The sequence below is a fragment of the Coffea arabica genome, chromosome 3c, assembly GCF_036785885.1.
Source record: "Coffea arabica cultivar ET-39 chromosome 3c, Coffea Arabica ET-39 HiFi, whole genome shotgun sequence".
Classification (NCBI taxonomy): domain Eukaryota; kingdom Viridiplantae; phylum Streptophyta; class Magnoliopsida; order Gentianales; family Rubiaceae; genus Coffea; species Coffea arabica.
The window spans coordinates 14,581,181-14,600,986 of NC_092314.1; the positions used below are offsets into that span (position 1 = coordinate 14,581,181).

Below are 19,806 nucleotides of genomic sequence, written 5' to 3' on the forward strand. Positions count from 1 at the left end.
AGTTATGCAAGTTTAAAACAAATTAACAAAGAACCATTGGAATTGATTCTAAATCTTAAAAGCTAAGAGCGAAATTATTTGCAGCTGGTAGAATTGCACATGAGGGAGTGATGGTTGTACTTTTGATCAAACCAGTATGTTTTATCCTCTCCAAAAACAACTGAAAACCGATGCAAATAAGAAACGCTGGTACATGATTGGAGGAGGAGAGTGGATCTCTGGCACTTATTTCAATCAAAATATCTAGCAGACTGTCTAAAGGTTGGTATAGTTCTGGCCAGATGTTATGACACACAAGTTATGGAAATTGGTTCAGTCTTCCAGAATCAGCCGTTCGATGAAAGGTAATATCCAAAATATGGTTTCTACCATTGATAAATGTAGCAAGGACAAATACAACTCCTTCACTTCCAAAGATGGTTCACAGGGATTAACCACCAATCCCTCATGACGAAGGAAAATCTTTTCAATAGAGGCAGTACTTAGCAATATAAGTGCATCCTACCAAGTTCCGCTAAGCTGAAGAAGGATCCAAGGAAGACATAAAATGCTCTGGCCTTTTGATAACATTACATAGCCTACCTTAAGCCCATAGCTATCCTTTACTGATGTTACTGGATCCATTCAAACTCATAAACTATTGATATTCATGGCCGAAACAGAATGAAAATACTTGAAGAAGCTTCAAAATATGAATGATGAAAGCATTTCAATCCCATTTCTAAATATCTCTCCTAGCCAAAAATGAATAGGTAAAGCTAAATATCTGGTACCATATAAATATAACAGCTTTCAAGAAACCAAGTGCTTCACTGCTAAATACAGAATCTGCACAACAAGAACAGAACAAACATAGAGAACACCATAGATAGATGTAGAAAGAAACAAATATAGATATGTGCGATAAGATGATACTACCTGTAACTTTGAGGCCAAGAGGTGGTGATAGATTTGCTCTCCAGCCTTTCGTCCTCATTATCATTAGAATAACTGCTAGAATCAGAATTATTTCCATCTTCACTATTTTCTTTCTCCAGTGCCTAAAATCATTGCCAGCTGCAAAAAAGCTAAGCTCTTGAGAAGCCTAAAATCAGAACAAAATCCGCTTAGCATCAGAGGCAGCAACTAAAGTACAGAACAAAAGAGAGGGTTGCCCCTCTAGAATTCAACACTTCTATCTGTAACATTATTCAGCAATATAGAAGGTTGTTTACAGAATTTGGAATATTAAACATCTTTTATTGCTAATAACAACAAAGAAAACAAGATTGAGGCAACATTGGGAACATCTTATGTTTCACTTCTAATGGCTATATACTCTCATTCACGGAAAGAAAACAAGATTGACCAAGAAAACCGAAAAGTAGCATGTCGAATTCTCTCCAGCGGTGGATTTGCATATTTACCTTATATATGAAGCTTCATATTAACATACGAATGATGTTGAAAACTCAAAAATAGTGAATAGTATGTTATGCTCTTTCTTGATAAATAGCTAGAGAAAAAAAACTATTTTCCCAATTGTTTTGTCAAATAAAATCAAATTTCTCGACACAAGGGGACATTGATTCCATATTTGGAAAAATATATGCTTTGGACTGGCCAGAGTCTCTCTCAAATTAAAAAAAACATAAAATCTCCTCTTTTGGTTCAAGATTTCCGTTCGGGCATTTTATCAAACACTAAATGGGCGTGAAAAACTTCAGCATATTGTGCTCAATTGAGGTTATGACTAGCCCAAAATTTGTTATAAACACGAGATAAATCAGTCCAATCGACACCTAGAGCCTGTATATTCTAAAACCATAAACAATCAACAAGAAAATTGTACTAACAGAGACACGGAAAACATGCTTTGGGAGCTCAGACGTTTGTGCTTGAATGGGAACTGAAGTTCAAAGAGGGAAGACGACTTACAAGGCTTTCTTGGTGAAATTCGCAGGCGGCAATGGATATCCGATGGGTGGTGACGGCTCGGTGAGTTGGAAATCTCCGCTGCTGTTGCTGCTCAAGCCATCCACGGAAGAGGAGCAGGTGGAGAAGAATTTGATGAGAGTCTCGACGTTGTAGCTGTTCTTGCCCTTTTCACCGAGAACAGAAAGGTTCCTGAGGATGAGTTTTTTTTGGGCTTGGCGCGGACAGAGACGGCGGTAAAGGGGAAGGGCTGTGGTGGAGGCGTTGGCAGAAAAGGCTTGTATTAGAAGTGGGGAGGAGCAGAATGGGAAATGAGGGGTTTTTGTGGAGGATTCGTTTGGGGAAATTGGGGGGAATTTGAGGACGGAGGGTGGAAAGAGAGTGGTGGCAGCCGGCAGCCGGTTGAGGTGGTGGGAAATTTGGCAGTGGTGATTGGAAAATTTTTATCGGATGATTGAAGCTGAAACCCCCATTTCCCTTTTGTGTGTTTTTTTCGTTGCTTGTTTCCTCCATTTTTTGCTCAGCCTGCCGCCTGGTTCCTCTTTTCCCTCTGCTTTTCCCAACATTTGAGACCAATCATCATGCTTTTTTTTTATTTTTAATTTGGTTTGAAGCATAGATTTTATTGCTATAGTATTATTCTTTATTTTTTAGTACAAAAACACAAATTTTCATCAATATAGGTGACAAAATTTGTTAATTACATATAAGTGAAAATATACTTTTATAATTTGCAAATATTTTAGCCCTGCAATTTTTTATAATTGCAGCACTAAAATACATCATTAATTGAAAATAACGAAAGTCAAATTCTATGGTTATAACAGACTTTCATTAAAAATAATCAAATGCTATTAATAAGACATTATTGTTAAGTCAAAATCAAAGAAAATTTAGTGATGACATAATGTTATCACTAATTTATTCAAGATTATAATGACAAGGAAAGTCGTCACTAATTAAATTGCTAGTTTTTAATATTGTCAATTGCTAGTTTTTAATACTTTTGTGAAAATATTGATAATGGTTGAGAAAATTTTGTTACATTACTGCAAGTGATAAATGTACTTTTGTTCTTTTTCAAACATTTATTTTAATGTTTAATTTTGTTTAAAACTATTGTACTAGTATAGATTTGCCAGACAAAACTTAAGTTCTCAATAGTTAAAAAATTCATTATAGAGAAAACACAAAGTAGTAGTTGCAAAATGTGTATAAATTACAGATATTTTAATGTGTATAAATTACAGTTTATTTTAATGTTTAATTTTGTTTGAAACTATTTTACTAGTATAGATTTGCAAGACATAGATTTATGGGTAATTTCTTTTTTTTTTTTGCTTTCACATATTTAATTTATGTTAAATACAAAACCTACCAGTTTCCCTTTCATAAAAATATTAGTGCAACACTTTTTGAATTTTACTTACAAACATTTATGTATTTAACATAAATTAAATGATTTAGAGTGAAATGCCCATAAAGAGCAGAATATTTGTTCATGTAATGGAAAAAACCCACAAAGAGTTGGTACTTTATGGGCCATTTCTTTTTTTAAAAAAATTTAATTTATGTTGAAAAGATAACCTGCCAGTTTTCGTTTTGTAAGAAATCAGTGTAACACTTTTTGAATTTTACTTACAAACATTTATAAATTTATCATAAATTATATGTTTGAGAGTAAAATGCCGAATAGATAATGCTCATTTGCCCATAAACTACACTCCCTGAAGGCTATTTTGTTAATTACTTTGTAGTACTTTGTTATTCCTTTGCTAATACTACTTGGCATGTAGTACAAAGGATAAATCTGGCATAAATTTCTTATTCCATTGATAAAAAGACCTGCCTGCCTTATAACTATTATAATGAAAGATATATCTTTAGAGTTTATAACAAATTATTACTTAAGTTTGAGAAAATTATAAAATATTTATGCATAGTTTATCAAGATACCATTCGCAATTTCCTAATAAAAAAATAGGGGCTAAATTGTAAAAGTTAGGGTGCCATAATAGAAATAATAAAATTGGTGTATTACATATGGGGGTTAAATTGCAAAAGTTAGAGTGCCATAGTAGAATTAATGAAATTGGTGAATTACATATGGGGCTAAATTACAAAAGTTAGGGAGTAATAATAGAATTAAAGAAATCGGTGTACTACATATGGGGCTAAATTGTAAAAGTTAAGGTATTATAATGGAATTAATGGAATTTTTTACAACATTTAGGGCTAAATCGCAAAAGTTAGGGTGGCACAGTAGAATTAATGAAAGTGACTTAGAAATAAGTACTTTAAACAGTGACGATTAATTCTTGTCACTAAATCCGAATCGGTAGAGTGACAGTGACGATATTAGAAGTTGTCACTATATAGATCATTTTAGTGACAACGTTTTTCAAGGTCGTCACTGAAGACTTAGTTGCTTTAAGCAATTATGACAACTTTCCTTGTCGTCACTAAACAACCACGTTTTGTGACAACTTTTGTCGTCACTAGAAAATATTGTCACTAATGACCATATTTCTTGCAGTGTAGTTTGTGACGAAAATAACAGGTCGTCACTAAACATTTAGTTACTTTGATGCAATTGTGACAACTTTAGGTATTGCGACTAAAGAAGCTCCTTTTGTGACGACTTATTGTCATCACTACAAAATGTTGTCACTAATTTTTTTTTTTTAGTGATCAGTGACGACAACAAAAAATCGTCAGTAAATAGGCCAAGCAATAGTGATGATGTTCTTAATGTCGTCACTATTGTGTGTTCTAAACACTCCCGCGCTCTTGCTAAATCTTGGCGGGAATTTACTAGTGACGACTTTTTCTAAGTCGTCACAAATGAGTTGGCTCCCATTAGAGGTTTGTGACGAGTTAGAAAGTTGTCAATAAAGGATCTCCTTTTGTGACAACTTTTTTTCATCACAAAGAAAAGTTGTCACTGATGACCAATTTTCTTGTAGTGAATTTGTCTTAAGATATATGCATTGGTCAACAATATTCTCTACAAGACTAAATGAAGAGACAACATTATGAAACTTAATATTCCATTGGCGGGAAGCTTGTTTTAGTCTATAGATAGATTTCTTTAACTTGCAAACAAGTTGGTTGTTGTCATTATTGACAAAACCCTCAAGTTGACACATGTATGCCTTTTCTTCAAGATCCCCATTAAGGAACGCCATTTTCATATCCATTTGATTTAATTCTAAATCAAAGTGGGCTACTATTGCCATGATAACATGCAATGAATCCTATTTTGAAATGGGAGAAAAGGTTTCATGGCAGTCAACCCATTGAATCTCTTTTGGTTTTGAACACCTATTTGCAACCCACAATAGAGACCTTTTTGGAATTCAACGAGATCCCATACTTTATTTTTAGCCATTGATTCCATTTCTTCTTTCATGGCATTATACTAAGATGTGGAGTTTTCTCCACTCATGGCTTGTGAAAAATGAACTAAGGCCATCCTTAAGTCCAACATCATAGTCAGACTCTTGAAGATTACTTCATAATCACTAGAAATTGCCGGCCTTTTAATTCTTGTGGATATTCTAACTCCCACTATTTTATGGGGAGTTTGATTAGAGGGATCAACTATTGTTGATTGTTGTGGCCACTTAGGTGGGGGTTGCTCAACTGGTTGTTCTTCAATATTTTGAATAACAACTAGATCATTTAAAGGTGACATAAGTGCATACTTTACTTCTTCAAATTCCACCTTTTGAGAACCACTCCCACTGATTTTATGCTCCTCAAGAAACTTAGCATTTCTAACTTCAATAATATTTAGAGTGTGTGAAGGACAGTAAAATCTAAACCCTTTAGAGTTAACAGCATAGCCTATGAAAAAATCACTAACTGTACGTTCATCCAATTTCTTAATGTATGGGTTATATAGCCTCACTTGAACTTGACAACCCCATACGTGTAAATGTTTTAAACTAGGTTCCCATCTATTTCAAATTTCAAAAGGCGTCGTAGGGACAGTCTTGGATGGTACCCTATTTAAAATATACACAGTTGTTTTTAAAGTTTCACTCCATAAGAATAAAGATAAACTAGTGCTGCTAATCATGCTTCTAACCATGTCAATGAGAGTTCGATTTCTCCTTTCGGTTATACCATTTTGTTGTGGTGTGCTAGGCATTGTATATTGAGCAACAATACCTTCTCCTTAAAGAAACTTAGCAAATGGATCGTATGCTTGTCTTTTATCTATGTGCCTTACATAATATTTGCCACCCCTATCTGATTTCACAATTTTGATTTTCTCTTCCTTCTGTTTCTCTACCTCTAGTTTGAAAATTTTAAAAGCATCAAGTGCTTCTAATTTATCAAACAAGAGATAAAGATACATAAATTTTGAATAATCATCTATAATTGAGACAAAATATCTCTGACCATTTAAGCAAGAGGTAGGAAAAGGCCTACAAATATCTGTGTGTATAATCTCAAGTAATTGAGAACTTCTTTTGGCACATTTTGAGGTCTTGTTAGTCTGCTTACCATTTATGCAGACTACCGAGTACCAAAGTCAGTGAAATTTAAAGTTTCTAGGACTCCATCATTCACTAACCTTTTCATTCTATCAATAGGGATATATCCCAATCTCCTATGCCAAAGTTTTAGAGAGTTCTCACTGATAATACTGCATTTAGTACTAGTACCATGCATTGTTAAAAGGCTATATTCGTATGTGGAGTGTAACTCAAGTTTAAATAACATTCCATCCAATTTGGCAGAACCAATAATTTTATTATTTTTCAAAAGATTCATAGTTGAAAGATGAGAATTGGAATCATATCTAATAATAGATAGTCTTGAAAGAGAAATTAAATTTTTAGAAAAGGATGGAACATAAAAGATATTTTCAAGATCTAATTGAAAATCGGTATTTAAAATAAGTCTATAGGTCCCTATGCCTTCAACAGATGAATGCATCTAATTTCCAAAATAGATGATTTGTTCACTTCCCAATGGCTTCCTTAGGTTCAGAAAGCCCTGCATGGTTTTGGAAATGTGAATTGCCAAACCACAATCAATCCACCAAACATTATCAGAAACTTCAGTGAAGTTAGATTACTAACACACGAAGGTGAGATTACCTTTCTTTTCGAGCCACTTTTTGTACTTGAGGCAATCTTTCTTCCAATGCCTTTTCTTCTTGTAAAAACTGTATATTTCTTTATTTGCTATCTTTTTTCATAGGAACACTCTTGCGTTTTCCTTTCTTTGCATTTCCTTTGCCATGAGTCACAAGACGAACACTTTTTGGTGTCTCATATTTCAATCTCTCCTCCTCCTGAACACACATGGTCATGAGTTCATTAATTGACCATTCTTCTTTATGTGTATTATAAGAGATCTTAAATGTAGTATATTCCGATGGAATAGAGTTGAGAATGAAATGTACAAGAAATGACTCAAAAATCTCAACTTTAAGGGACTTTAGTTTGGTTGCAATATCTCTCATTTTTATAATGTGCTCGCACACACTCCTACTTTTGTCAAGTGTCATGCTTGCAAATTTCTTCATAATGGTGCTATCCAAATCCTTGTCAGAGTTTACAAATTGTTCATCAATTGCTTTCATGTAAACTTTGACTCGGTCACAATCAGGGATTGAACCCCTATTAGTTTGACTGATGTGTGACTTGATGAGCATCAAGCTTAGGCGATTAGATCGCTCTCACTACTCATAAGTAGCCTTTTTCATTTGACAAACTAGAATATGTGGGAATGGGTTGTTCATTCTCACAAAGCACCAAATTAAGATCCATGCACCCTAATGTTAGAAGAATCTTGTCCTTCCATTCGATGTAGTTTTCACCGGATAGCATTGAAATATGAGATGAATTATTAAAAAGAGTAATGGTAGAAAAAATTGAAATATCCAAGAATAAACATACATTATTGCTATGAAATTTAAGACATAAGGATTGAATTAACCAATGTTAATTCAAATAATAAATTCAAACCTTAGCTTCCTGTGGGTAGAGGGTGCCAAACATGCATTGAATTTACTTTCTTTCTAACAAGACTAGTAAATTTAAACTATAAAAATAGAAAATTTTCATACATATGGTTTTAGAAAAATCTCTTAACACAATGTTAAATTTACTATCTTATTTCAATTAATCTTATTAAAACTACCATTTTCCTACTGCCCAAGTGGTAATTTTAACAAATTAATTGCTTACTTAATTAGATGTTATTCATTTAATTACTAGACATTTATGTGATTAAAATTCTAAGTATCAAGCATATAAGATGCTATGGCCACTCTTAAATACAAGATGCAAAAATCTTTATGATAGCATCAAAATAGGTGACAAAAATGAAAGGTTGATAGATGTCACAAATTATACTTTTAAATAATTATGCAAAAGTGCAGCAAACAAACAAACCGCTGATGCCAATTATTAATCACAATTTCAAGAGGCATGGAGTCATTTAAGTAGAACTCATAAAGTGCCCCAAAAGCAAAGTTTAACCTATATGATATTTTAGCATACATGATGCAAAGTCAAAAGGCATAAGTATACTAACCATTATTCATGCAAGACATAATTAACTATGTTGTCATATACAAGCATAACCAAATGAAGATCAAATGTCATACTAACGATATATGTATGATACATACTTGAATGACCAAATAAATCATCACAAGGATGATACATATACATGGGATTAACCATTAATTCTCAATCATTGAGATAATGGGTACATAGATCCCATGACAAATTGGATTTGATTCATTAATAATAAATGAATCTATGTAGCTCTTCTCATTGCCAACAAACCATGAAGTTATATGTTAAATAACATGGTTAGAGGCTGGCTTTGATACCACATGTAAACCAAATAATTACAAACAAATTGTACTAAGCAGTAGAAATTTAAATGATTTATCTCTAGTCATTGTTGTTGAACAGAGATTAATCCTTACAACTCCCTTATCTTCTTGCCTCATTCTTGTCTATGTGGACAAAAAAACTATGTAGATGTGTAGAAGAAGAGAAAAGTAGAAGAAGAATTTAGAGTAAGGATCTTCTAATCCATACCTAACGAAAAAATGTACAATTGATGAAATACTACAGGCTTTTTATAGGTTAGGTTAGAATCAATCATGTAGGTCGTAATTGCCAAAGGAGGCAAGCCTTACAAAACATTCCAACCATTGACCTTGAGGAAGCTGCAGGCTTGAACAAGCTGAAATCATTGGGCAGATTATGAAAGCAAGCCAAGAATTTGGATTCTTTCAGGTTCATAGCACTGGTTATGTTTGAACTGAAAAACTAAACATAATCCTTGATGGTGATTGTCTAAGACCATCATTTGGGACGCATTATCAATCTTGCTACTCATAAGTAAATGCTGTTAGTTCAGGTCATTAATCATGGAGTTTCTGAAGGCTTAATGGAGGAGACAATGAATGTTATCCAGGAGTTCTTTAGGCTGCCAGGCTTTTACTCCAACGACAACGACATCAGCCAAATCTGCAGAATCTTCTCAAGCACTCTAAATTATCACAAACAAGATTTTCACTACTAGAGTGATAATGTCACACACAGCTGCCATCCTGTGGAGGATCATATTCAATCATTGCCTGAAAAGCCTACCAGATGTCGGTAAACCCTCTACGTATGACCCAACTTATTTAAATAAGAATGAAGCCAGGAATTCCGTTACAATGATTAGCACCACAATTCATACAACCTTTTTTCAGGGATGTCATAAGTACATATTGTGTTGAAGCACAAAAGTTTCTCTTGAGGATTTCGGATCTGATTTGTGAAGGATTGGGACTCATAGGCTACTTTGAAGATGAGCTAACCAAAGTTCAGCTGTTCTTAGACTGGGAATGCCAGAACACTATGATCTTGATCTCATAATTATGCTTCATCAAGGCACAATACCTGGACTTCAGTTCTTCAAGAAAGAAAACAGTGGGTTGGTGTTGAACCTTAGCCTAATGCATTAATCATCATTTGTGGTCTCCTATTGAATGTACGTATTATTCTGAAGCTCATTGAACTATAATTCTTGCCAATAATCATGTATACCCCCTGCTAGGTATCCATCTCTTTTGTAAATGGTACGGGTAATCAGTAATGATTTGTTCACAAGTCCTAAACATCGAGTGGTAACAAACACAAAAGCTTGAACAACCATCGCAACGTTCTCGGCTCCATCTAATGATGTCGCAATAGAACCTGCAACCAGGGGCGGATTTAAAGGAGGGGCACTGGGGCCCTTAAATTCCTATAATACTTCTATAATTTTGACATAATTTTAAAAGTGCTCCCAGAATTTTTTTTAGAAAAATTGTGAAAGAATGGGTCACAAAATTTATATCATTCACTTTCCTCCTCTGGTCCCCATTTTCCCCCAACAGGGTCAAATACCAATTATATCAATTATTACTTTTGGTTCACACTCCCCAAGTTCCCTTTACTCCTGTGGTCCCCCATTTCACTTCACAACCCCCGGCTCCTCTTCTTCCACACTCAACTAACTACTCTTTCTTTTTATCACTTCATCCAATTATCATTAATCATTTATTTCATTTGTCCCCACTCCCCAATTTCCCTTTCCTCCTCTGGCTCTTGGTTGTCCCCACTCCCCAACATACGAGAGCCACTTTTTCTTCCACAACCGAAGCTTGTAACTCTTTCTCTTGATCACTTTATCCAATTTAGAAATTGCACCAGAATCAATTAATATTCTGAGACCTAGGTCCGCCACTGATTTGCAACTCTTTTCACCAATTTTGGAAGACCATCAAAATTAGGTTCTAAACAATTACTTATTATTATTATTATTTTAAATTTGTTTGCAAATATATTTCTAGAGCATGAGACTATTACTGTTTTAAAGAAATTTGAAAATTGATTAGTTAATGTAATAACTAGTAAATGGGTTATTTGATAAATATTTTAACTTGTGAAATGGTGATTTTATGGATTTATAATTTATTTTTTATATTCCTTGATTAGTTTCTTATATGGAGTTAATGTAATGATGAATAGAGGGCCATTTGACATATATTTTAACTTTTAAATTATTCTTGTATGGATCCTTTTGTCTAATTAACTTGATTAGGTTCATATGTTGTGATTAATGATTTGATATAGTAATGAATAAATAAGTCATTTAATAAATAACTTTAACTTGTAAAATAGTTCTTGGATAGATTTTATTGTACATTTAATATTTTAATTGGATTAGTATCTTATTTATTGATTTTAATTTCTTTAGCTACGGAGAGATATTTCAAGAGGAAATCAATGGAAAAAGAGTCATCTAATAAAAAAGAAGCCAAGGATAATGAAAGTGCAAAAAATGACAATAAAAGAAGTTACTTGGGGAAGTTGAAAATGAGAAAGTTGTAAACTGTTATCAAAATATGAAAACTCGTCGTGAATAATTGTAAATAATTTAGATTGTTTTTGAAATAAAATTATTATTACATTAATAATTTTGAATTTGTCTTTTTATGTTTTTCATGTAATATACATATCATTTGTACTTGTTGGTGAATTTATTTTTTTTGTTTAAAAATTAGACAAAAAATGGATAAAAAATTTTAGTGTTAGTTTTGCCCCCACTAAGATTTTTTTCTGACTCCGCCCCTGCCTGCAACGGCATTGACTAACTAAAGAAATCCTCCTGTTTATACTTTATAGAGCTTTCACATACAAAGAGTTCCGTAGCTCCTAGCTACCTTGGGAAAGATATTAGCAATGCTCTAAATGCTTTGGGATGCTTAAGAATACAGTGGAATGATCATGGTGTTTGTATGTCATTTGTCTCTAAAGAAAATACAACAGGAGTAACTCTGATGTGAAATATGCATTTTTTTCAATTAAATGTTCTAAAGATCAACCTTGCTCGGTTAATTTTCTCAGTACCAATGTTGAATAAGTCATAAAGTTAACTTGGATCAACATTTTTTTAAATTCCTACTCCTTCCCATGCCCTTTCAATCTCAATTGTTACGCACAAAATTTAAATCTTGAATCTGATAGTGAAGGGAATTCAAGAGCATTCCCCTAATCACTACTAGGCTGACGCCAATGATAACTTGGATCAATGCATTACTATAAGAATGGTAAATTTATATCACTATATAAGAACGGTAAATATATGATTTCCTAAAGGTGCAAGGAAATCTGTCTTTCAAAGATGTTATTGACAATGGTGAGTGGAATATAATCTTGTTGGGTCAACTGCTGCCAGTGGAGGTTGTTCAAGAATTTGTGGATATGGCCGTTCCTTCTAGGGATGTTCCAGATGCCATGACTTGGGTTGTATCTACATCGGGTAGGTTCTCTTTATTCTCTACTTTCCAGGAGATATGGGGTGCTAGGGATTCTTCATTCATGTCTAAACAATGTTGGCATACGCAGGTGCCATTGAAAATTTCATTTTTTATGTTGCGATTGTTCAGGGGTAGGTTACCTTTGGATGATGTGCTGACTAAGTTTCAGTTTCATATGCCGTCCAAATGTTTTTGCTGCATGGACTCTCAAGCTGAAACGGTAAAACATTTGATTTTGGAAGGGGAGCTGGCGATGGCCGTTTTGAAGTTTTTTGGATCGTCTTGTGGAATTCGTTATGCTGGAGATCATTTGCTTGTGGTCTTGGCTAATTGGTTGTATAAACCAGCTAAGTCCAAAAGATTAAAGTTTATCTTTCGTCTTTTGCCTATTTTTGTCTGTTGGAATTTATGGAAGGCAAGGAATATAGCTTTCTACCAAGGAGTTTTTGTGGATTTTCATTCGGTGTGTCAAGCTATCTTTAGTGATTTGAGGTTTGTGTATTGGATTAAGTTCAGGGAATTTCACAATATTATGTATTGGCATCGTTTTTTGGAACTAGTTGAGCAACGATTGGCGAAGTTTTAATGTCAGGAATTTTTTTTGGCAATCCCTGCAGAAGGGGGTGTTGTAACTCAATATTGACGGATGCCCGAAAGGAAATCCAAGTATGTGTGGTGGAGGGGGATACTCTGGGATTCGATGGGGCACTTACATTTTGCCTTCTCCTCTTTCTTCGGTAAGGGTACCACTCCCTCCCTTTTTTTATAACTGATGTTTAAGAAATTTGCTCTATTGTACTTTTATCTGTCGTTTTATTATCCCCATACAGTATTAATTATTTTTTCATAATTTTACCCTTTTATCTCTCTTTTCCAATACAGGTGATAGGTTGCAATTTTGTCAGTTATTTTATTATTAATTCCCCTTATTACCCGATCCGATGTGGATTAATTGTTAGATTCTATTCACTTTTAGTATTTTGCATATATTTCAGGGAGTAGAACGAAAATATCATAATAAGTGCCGATTTGACAGTTATCAGGAAAGAGTTCAAGTAGCAGGCATCCAGGGTATTTTTGGAACAAGGGAACACAAGTCCTTTTTGATAATTTGTGGAAGATAGAATAAAAGGAGAAAAGGAACGAAGGGTTGAGGCTGTCTTCTTCTTCCTCTCCGGAAGGAGGCCGCCGCACAGAGAGGAATTAGAGAGAATAGGAATGGCGGCTCATTTTTTTGGAGAGGTTTTCGTCTTGTAGCCTAGCCACAGTTGTTGACTTTTCTTCTTAGTTTTTGTTAGTTAGCTTTTTCTTACACATGGAAGATTGCTGAGGAGCTTAGCTTTTGTCTTTGATTCTGCCTATTCAATTTCTCTTCTCCGAATGTCGGACAAAAGCAAACACACTCAGTGGACTCTTGTAGCTTTCTTTCTTTATTGAATAGACGAATTGAATTCGCCCAGCTTCCCAATTGATGGCCGCAGCTTTTGCTACAATTTCTGGTGGGTTTAGTTCATCAATTATGAACTAATTTTCCAATTTTAGTCAAGGAGCAACGAAGGCTCTGGTTCGCCTAAAAATTGTGAGATCGATTTAATTTAATCTTTTCTTTTTATTTATTGGTATTCGCATATTTTTTGATTGCTATGCTTATGGTTATTTAATTAATTGGTTGTTTTGGATCCGGATAATTAATTGATTGGGTAATCTATTGTCAATTGAGGTATTAAATCCGTAATTGTTTAATTACCTCAAAATAGTGACAACTGGCACGATTAGATTCGTGTCAGAGGGATACGCGGGCTAATCTAAAATAACCCTGGTAGTGCGTTATTTGGTTAGAATAGGGCTCCTCTAATATGTAAGGCAATTGGGGAATTAAATTCTATGGGCGTACCTAGGATTATTTCTCAATTAGAGCAGTGATTAACGGGCGTACCTTGATCACCGACACAGTAAGGAGGGGTTGACTGTCATTGCTTGTTTGGTAGTTATAACCTATTTATTGATGAATAATTGGAATTGCCTTTGCTTCAATGATCAATTAGGTGCACCATTGTTGAAGTTATTCCTTGGCTAGATCCTTTGATTTTAGTAAATTGTTATTTTAATTTCTAGTTGGCTATTTTATTTTTATTATTTTACTTTTAGTTGGATTGCTTAAATTGTTACCCCTGAGATAAGAACACCCCCCTTGTCACTATGAATTTAAAAAGAAACAATTACTCCCAGTCCCTGTGGATTCGACCCTGCTTACCACTATCTACAGAAATTAACTTTAGTTTGAGCAGGTTTTATTATTGCACAGGCTTCAACAACCTGTCAACAGGGTTCTTAATTACTACTCCTAGTAATTATTGCTTCTCTCTTTGTAATAACCCTAGTAATTATCTGCCCCTCCGTATTCTTTCTTGGACAATTAATGAGGGTACAAAAGGAAAGTAGTATACAGATTTAAGCAATGAAAAACTTTTCTTAATTGGTGTGCAAAACCTTAAACGTCAGATATAAAAAAAGGGAGGGAGTAGTATATAGGCAGAAGCTAAGGCTTTATTATTAGGGATGAAATTGTGTGTTCAAAGGGGATTTATGCAGGTTATTGTTGACTCAGATTCAATGGTATTAGTACGGATACTGAACGATTATTATCAGTGCCCGTGGTCTATTCGCAGTGAGGTGGAGCAGGATTTTGAGTTGCCTAGAGGTGGTTTCCAACTCCACTCCAGCATTGTTATAGGGAGGCTAATAAGGTGGCAGATTTGTTGTTGAACAAAGGTTATTCTATTTTAGAAACCGGGGTTTGTTTGTATGAATGAATAGCTGACTTGCCGATGATGGCGAGGAGAGAGTATAGATTGGACAAGTTAGCTTTTCCGTCTTTTCTTAGATGTAGGATTGCTTGTCAATGTTCTTAATTGGTCATTTTATCATATACTAGGTGAGGTTTTATCATGTACTATATGAGCTAAGGTTGATGTCCCCCTCTTATTTGGTTTGTGTCTAATAAAATTTTTGGGCTGCCATTCAAACCCCCCCCCCCCCCCCCCCCCCCCACATGATAAGCACACCAAAAAGAGGGACTAAACTACTATGAAATTCCAACATTATCAGAGTGAATTGTATATAACTTAACTAGCATTATTAGCTATAGTTACATCGTGCAAACAAGATAACGCCAAACCCACCCCTTCTTCGGTATCCTTAGGGCATAGTACACAATAACCCATCACTATAGTCTATAATTTACTTGCAAGAGCTTCACTAGAAATGAAACAAAACAAGTAAAGCTGAAACATCATAAACAAAGACATTAGCAAGAGTATGGTGTGGCAATGGCATGCAGAGGAAATTTTCTGTGGACTGTGATACCAAATGATTCGGTCATGTCCAACTCGTTTGGATTGATTCCATCAGGTAATGTAAAGTTAAAATTGTTGACCAGTTTTGCCAATGCAAGTTCAGTTACTGACATGGCGAAGTTGATACCAGGGCAAACTCTTCGTCCGGAACCAAACGGAATTAACTCAAAGTTCAAACCATGAAAATCTACACTCGAACCCAAAAACCTCTCAGGTCGAAATTCCTCAGGGTTCTCCCACAACAATGGATCTCTTGCAATTGCCCAAGCATTCACAAGTACCTGTGTGCTCTTTGGAACATCATACCCCATTATTTTGACGTCTTGATTCGATTCTTTAGGACCCAGTAATGGAACTGGAGTATGAAGTCTCATAGTTTCTTTAATCACTGCTTTTAAGTACTGCATTTTCTCCATATCAGCTCGAGTTATTTCTGGTTTTCCTTGAGTAACATCTCTTACCTCAGCCTGCAATTTATGCAAGACTTTGGGGTTCTTTAGAAGTTCTGACATTCCCCAATCCATAACTGAATGTGTTGTATCAGATCCAGCACCAAAGACATCCTAAATAATGGAATCAAAGAAAGTGTTGCATTAGAACATGTTTGGATTATACAATGGCAATAACCTTTATTTCTATTGTGTACCAATCCAACTTCATTCAAAACCATGTAATAATCAAACTTTATCAATGAAATGATTTTAAAATCAATAAATATAAGCTAGCTTGGGCTGGCTCACAGTCCAATAAAGAGCCTAAGGTTTGTGAGCTTTTATAGTTCTAACGTATATATGAATATTTAAATGGGTTGAGTTTAGGTTTGTCAAATCTCGATTGACAAAACCCAATTATTACTCCATTCACTCATCAATCCAAGCTTCATAAGGCTTAACTCAACAAACCTGAATATTTATATGTTTGAGTGGTTAAAACAGGTAAAAAATTTAGAATTTGATGCAAGTTCGGTTGTGATTTATATGTTGTACTCCAATTTACTGATATAAGTATATACCAAATTTAAAAAATAAGAATAAAATGACCGTATGCAACCACACCAAAATCAACCATAGTTGCTTCGATCCCAAAGATTTATTACCAATGCAAAGAGATGTAGAGAGAAATTTACCAGGATGATAGCTTTCATGGCATCTCGCTCAAGAGCAAAGCCCATAGTCTTTTCCTCATTAATCTCAATCAAGATATCTACAAAGTCTTGGCATCTTTCCTCAGTAGTAGAGTCGCTTTCAGCCTTTCCTTTCCTCTTATTCATGTGCCCTTCTATCACACCCTCCAGAAATCCATCAATCTGTTTAACCGTTTTCTTCACTTTAGAATCCAAGCCATTGAAGCGATTAACCCATGCAAGCGAAGGAATATAGTTTCCTACATCAAAAATACCCAGTAACTCACCAAACACCTTCAAATTCTCCATACTTTTCCTCCCATTTTCTTCCTCACTATACTTCCTCCCCAAGGCAACCCTACAGATTATATCATTTGTGAGAATTAAAAACATGTCACTTAAGTTTACAGCTGTGGAAGAACACATTAGGCTGATCTTCTCGATCATGAGTGACGTCTCTTCGTCTCTGACGTGTTGAAAAGACTGAATCCTTTTGTTACTCAAAAGATGAAGCATAGAAATGCTTTTTAGTTGTCTCCAATACTCGCCATATGGCGCAAAAGCTATGTCCTTGCTTCCGTAAAAGAGTTTATCTGGGATGCTCGATTTAGGCCTGCTTGCAAAGGATAAATCATGGGTTTTCAAGATCTGGCTAGCTGCATCAGAGGAAGAGACAACCAGCATTGGCTTGCTTCCCAGTTCAAGTAGCACGAGTGGACCATATTTTCTTGACAGTGATTGGAGGGAGCGATGTGGGAACTGGCCAAGCTGGTGAAGATTGCCAATAATTGGGAGCTTTGGTGGAGATGGTGGTAACTTTTTCTGGGGTTTAGAAGCAGCATAGAACCATTTGAGAAGGGATAGAAGGAATACGAGCAAGGAAAAAATTGAGAAAAATGAAAGATCAAGATTGATCAAAGCCATGTTGTATATGAGCATGCATTTGGCTGTGATGGTGTTCTCTTTTTATACTAGTTTTTCACGCGCTTTTACCATAGAAAATCCAATAAATCGGGACAAGAGGGGATGATTGAGTCAATACATCATTTAGGGCACCGTTGTACGAGTACGACCATGGAAGATCCTAGGGTCGTTCACTTTTTGAGCAGTGATATTGGAATCTTCTATATATTTATATCTATACAAATAAATTTTTGGCTATTATCTGGGATTCAATTGAAACTTAACTCCAGACAGTTGAACGTTGAATAGAAAATTCCAAGTCCAATTCATCTAGATGGCTATCAGAATTTTTTTTGTTATAATTAGGGTGCACCGTATATGGACTGGAGGCTGTCAGAATCTTGATTTTAGAAGTCAGGTTTTACAAAACAGATTGAAAGTGAGTTTAAGATTAAAAATGTTTTCTACCCATTACATAGAAAGGAATAACTAAAAAGAATGAGTGCTCACGTTCATGAGAATGTTTTTTGTTGTGTGAGAATGAGTGCTCAATTCTACAGAAGATATCTTATGTAGCTCTTTTAATTAGACATATATGATAAGAATATATTGATAAAAAAAAAAGGAATTGACGTTGCATTGTAGGAATTAAAAATAAATACAAGATCTACGAAAGAGGAATTGAGAGTTTGGAGGCTTAACAAGGCTTCTAAATAAAAATTCTGCAATTTATATAGAGTAGAAATCAAAATGGATCTTGGAGATAAAGAAAAATGAATTCACAATAGTAATAGTAATTTTAAATTAGAGTAAATACATAACCAAACATATATGTGGATCAGAAAATTCCTTTTTCCTCTCAAATTTTAAAGTCTGTGTATCATCAAGTTGTTAAGATTTGAAATAATTTAAATTTTGAAATGATGAGAATATAGTCTAAAATCATGATTTTGCAATCAACTCATTACATTTTAGGAATTAAAATAAATAAAAGATCTACAAAAAAGGAATTGAGATTTTGGACTTCTAGAAAGGCTGTCACTAAGAAACCCTTCAAGAATTTATATAGATGTAGATATGTAAATATGGTAGGGTATTTCTGTATGGGAGGAAAATAATGTATGGTATTTGGTATTTAACGGTGGGAATGAGAATATAGTCTATAATCATGATTTTGCAATCAACTCATTACATTTTAGGAATTAAAATAAATAAAAGATCTACAAAAAAGGAATTGAGATTTTGGACCTCTAGAAAGGCTGTCACTAAGAAACCCTTCAAGAATTTATATAGATGTAGATATGTAAATATGGGAGGAAAATAATGTATGGTATTTGGTATGAGAATGACCATGCTTTTTGTTGTATGAGAATGAGTGCTCAATTCTAATTGTCATATGAGTATGACTATGAAATGACAATAGTTATTGTCCAGCTCTTTCTTTGGTCATAGTAATCAAATACAATTATACTAAAAGCTATGCCATAATTGATAACCTTGTGGGATGATTGTTATGTACTTGGAACAAAAATTGAAGAGGAAAGATTTTTCTTCAATTGAGGTTTGTGAGCAAATTGTTTCCTTTATTTTACTCTTACCTTTATTACATCAGGTTCGTTTGATTCGTATGACAAGTTGGATTTTTTTGGCTTTCGTTTGTTTTACCTCAAACATTTTGAAAGTTCTTACTGGAAAAAACAACCTTTTCTTTTGAAAGTTCTTGTGGAAAAAAAGCAGCATTTGCCTTTCAAAGTTGTTATGAAAAAAGCAGTCTTTTCTTCTCATAAAAGTAGGTGTGAAATATCATAAATTAGAGTCAACTCATTTGCTATGCAAAACTTTTTTTTATTGTCCATCATCCAATCAAGCTGCAGTTTTCACTTTTGGATACCTTAATTGTTCTCTAATTGCTTCTCCCTTTACATTTTTTGTTTCGTGCTTCAACTTCTAATTTTAGATTGTGATGGATAACCACCGCATTTTTTATTGAGGCCAAGGTGCACAATTTAGGGGTCATCCTGCACGATAGATGTGGCAAAATGGAGTCCATACAAAGCAAGTTTAAATGGATTTGTATAAAGGGAAATGACTTTAGAAAGACGTGGCAAAATGGAGTCCATACAAAGCGAGTTTAAATGGATTTGTATAAAGGGTAATGACTTTAGATCGATAAC

General features: G+C 34.4%; 2 protein-coding genes and 1 pseudogene across 2 annotated transcripts; 2 read left to right on the forward strand and 1 right to left on the reverse strand.

Annotated features, from left to right (window-relative positions):
- Window positions 1-1,881: 1,881 nt before the first annotated feature.
- Window positions 1,882-10,093, forward strand: LOC113735650 (hyoscyamine 6-dioxygenase-like; annotated as a pseudogene).
- Window positions 10,094-12,194: 2,101 nt separating this feature from the next.
- On the forward strand, window positions 12,195-15,016 carry LOC113735649 (uncharacterized). Its single transcript, XM_027262647.1, has 2 exons — window positions 12,195-12,713; window positions 14,843-15,016. The coding sequence occupies exons 1-2, from the start codon at window positions 12,195-12,197 to the stop codon at window positions 15,014-15,016; spliced, it is 693 nt and encodes a 230-aa protein (XP_027118448.1).
- Window positions 15,017-15,338: 322 nt separating this feature from the next.
- Window positions 15,339-17,671, reverse strand: LOC113734748 (norfluorocurarine oxidase-like). The gene is made up of 2 exons (XM_027261402.2): window positions 16,733-17,671; window positions 15,339-16,169 (listed from the first exon to the last, which is right to left on the reverse strand). The coding sequence occupies exons 1-2, from the start codon at window positions 17,666-17,668 to the stop codon at window positions 15,558-15,560; spliced, it is 1,548 nt and encodes a 515-aa protein (XP_027117203.1). The 5' UTR covers window positions 17,669-17,671; the 3' UTR covers window positions 15,339-15,557.
- Window positions 17,672-19,806: the final 2,135 nt, after the last annotated feature.

Bases quoted from the DNA above. Each gene is read 5' to 3' on its own strand.
- LOC113735649 (XM_027262647.1), top strand. From the start codon at position 12,195: ATGGCCGTTCCTTCTAGGGATGTTCCAGATGCCATGACTTGGGTTGTA. The intron at 12,714-14,842 runs GTGTGTCAAGCT...GGATTTATGCAG, and splicing joins TTTTTGTGGATTTTCATTCG to GTTATTGTTGACTCAGATTC.
- LOC113734748 (XM_027261402.2), bottom strand. From the start codon at position 17,668: ATGCTCATATACAACATGGCTTTGATCAATCTTGATCTTTCATTTTTC. The intron at 16,170-16,732 runs GTAAATTTCTCT...TCCATTATTTAG, and splicing joins CCATGAAAGCTATCATCCTG to GATGTCTTTGGTGCTGGATC.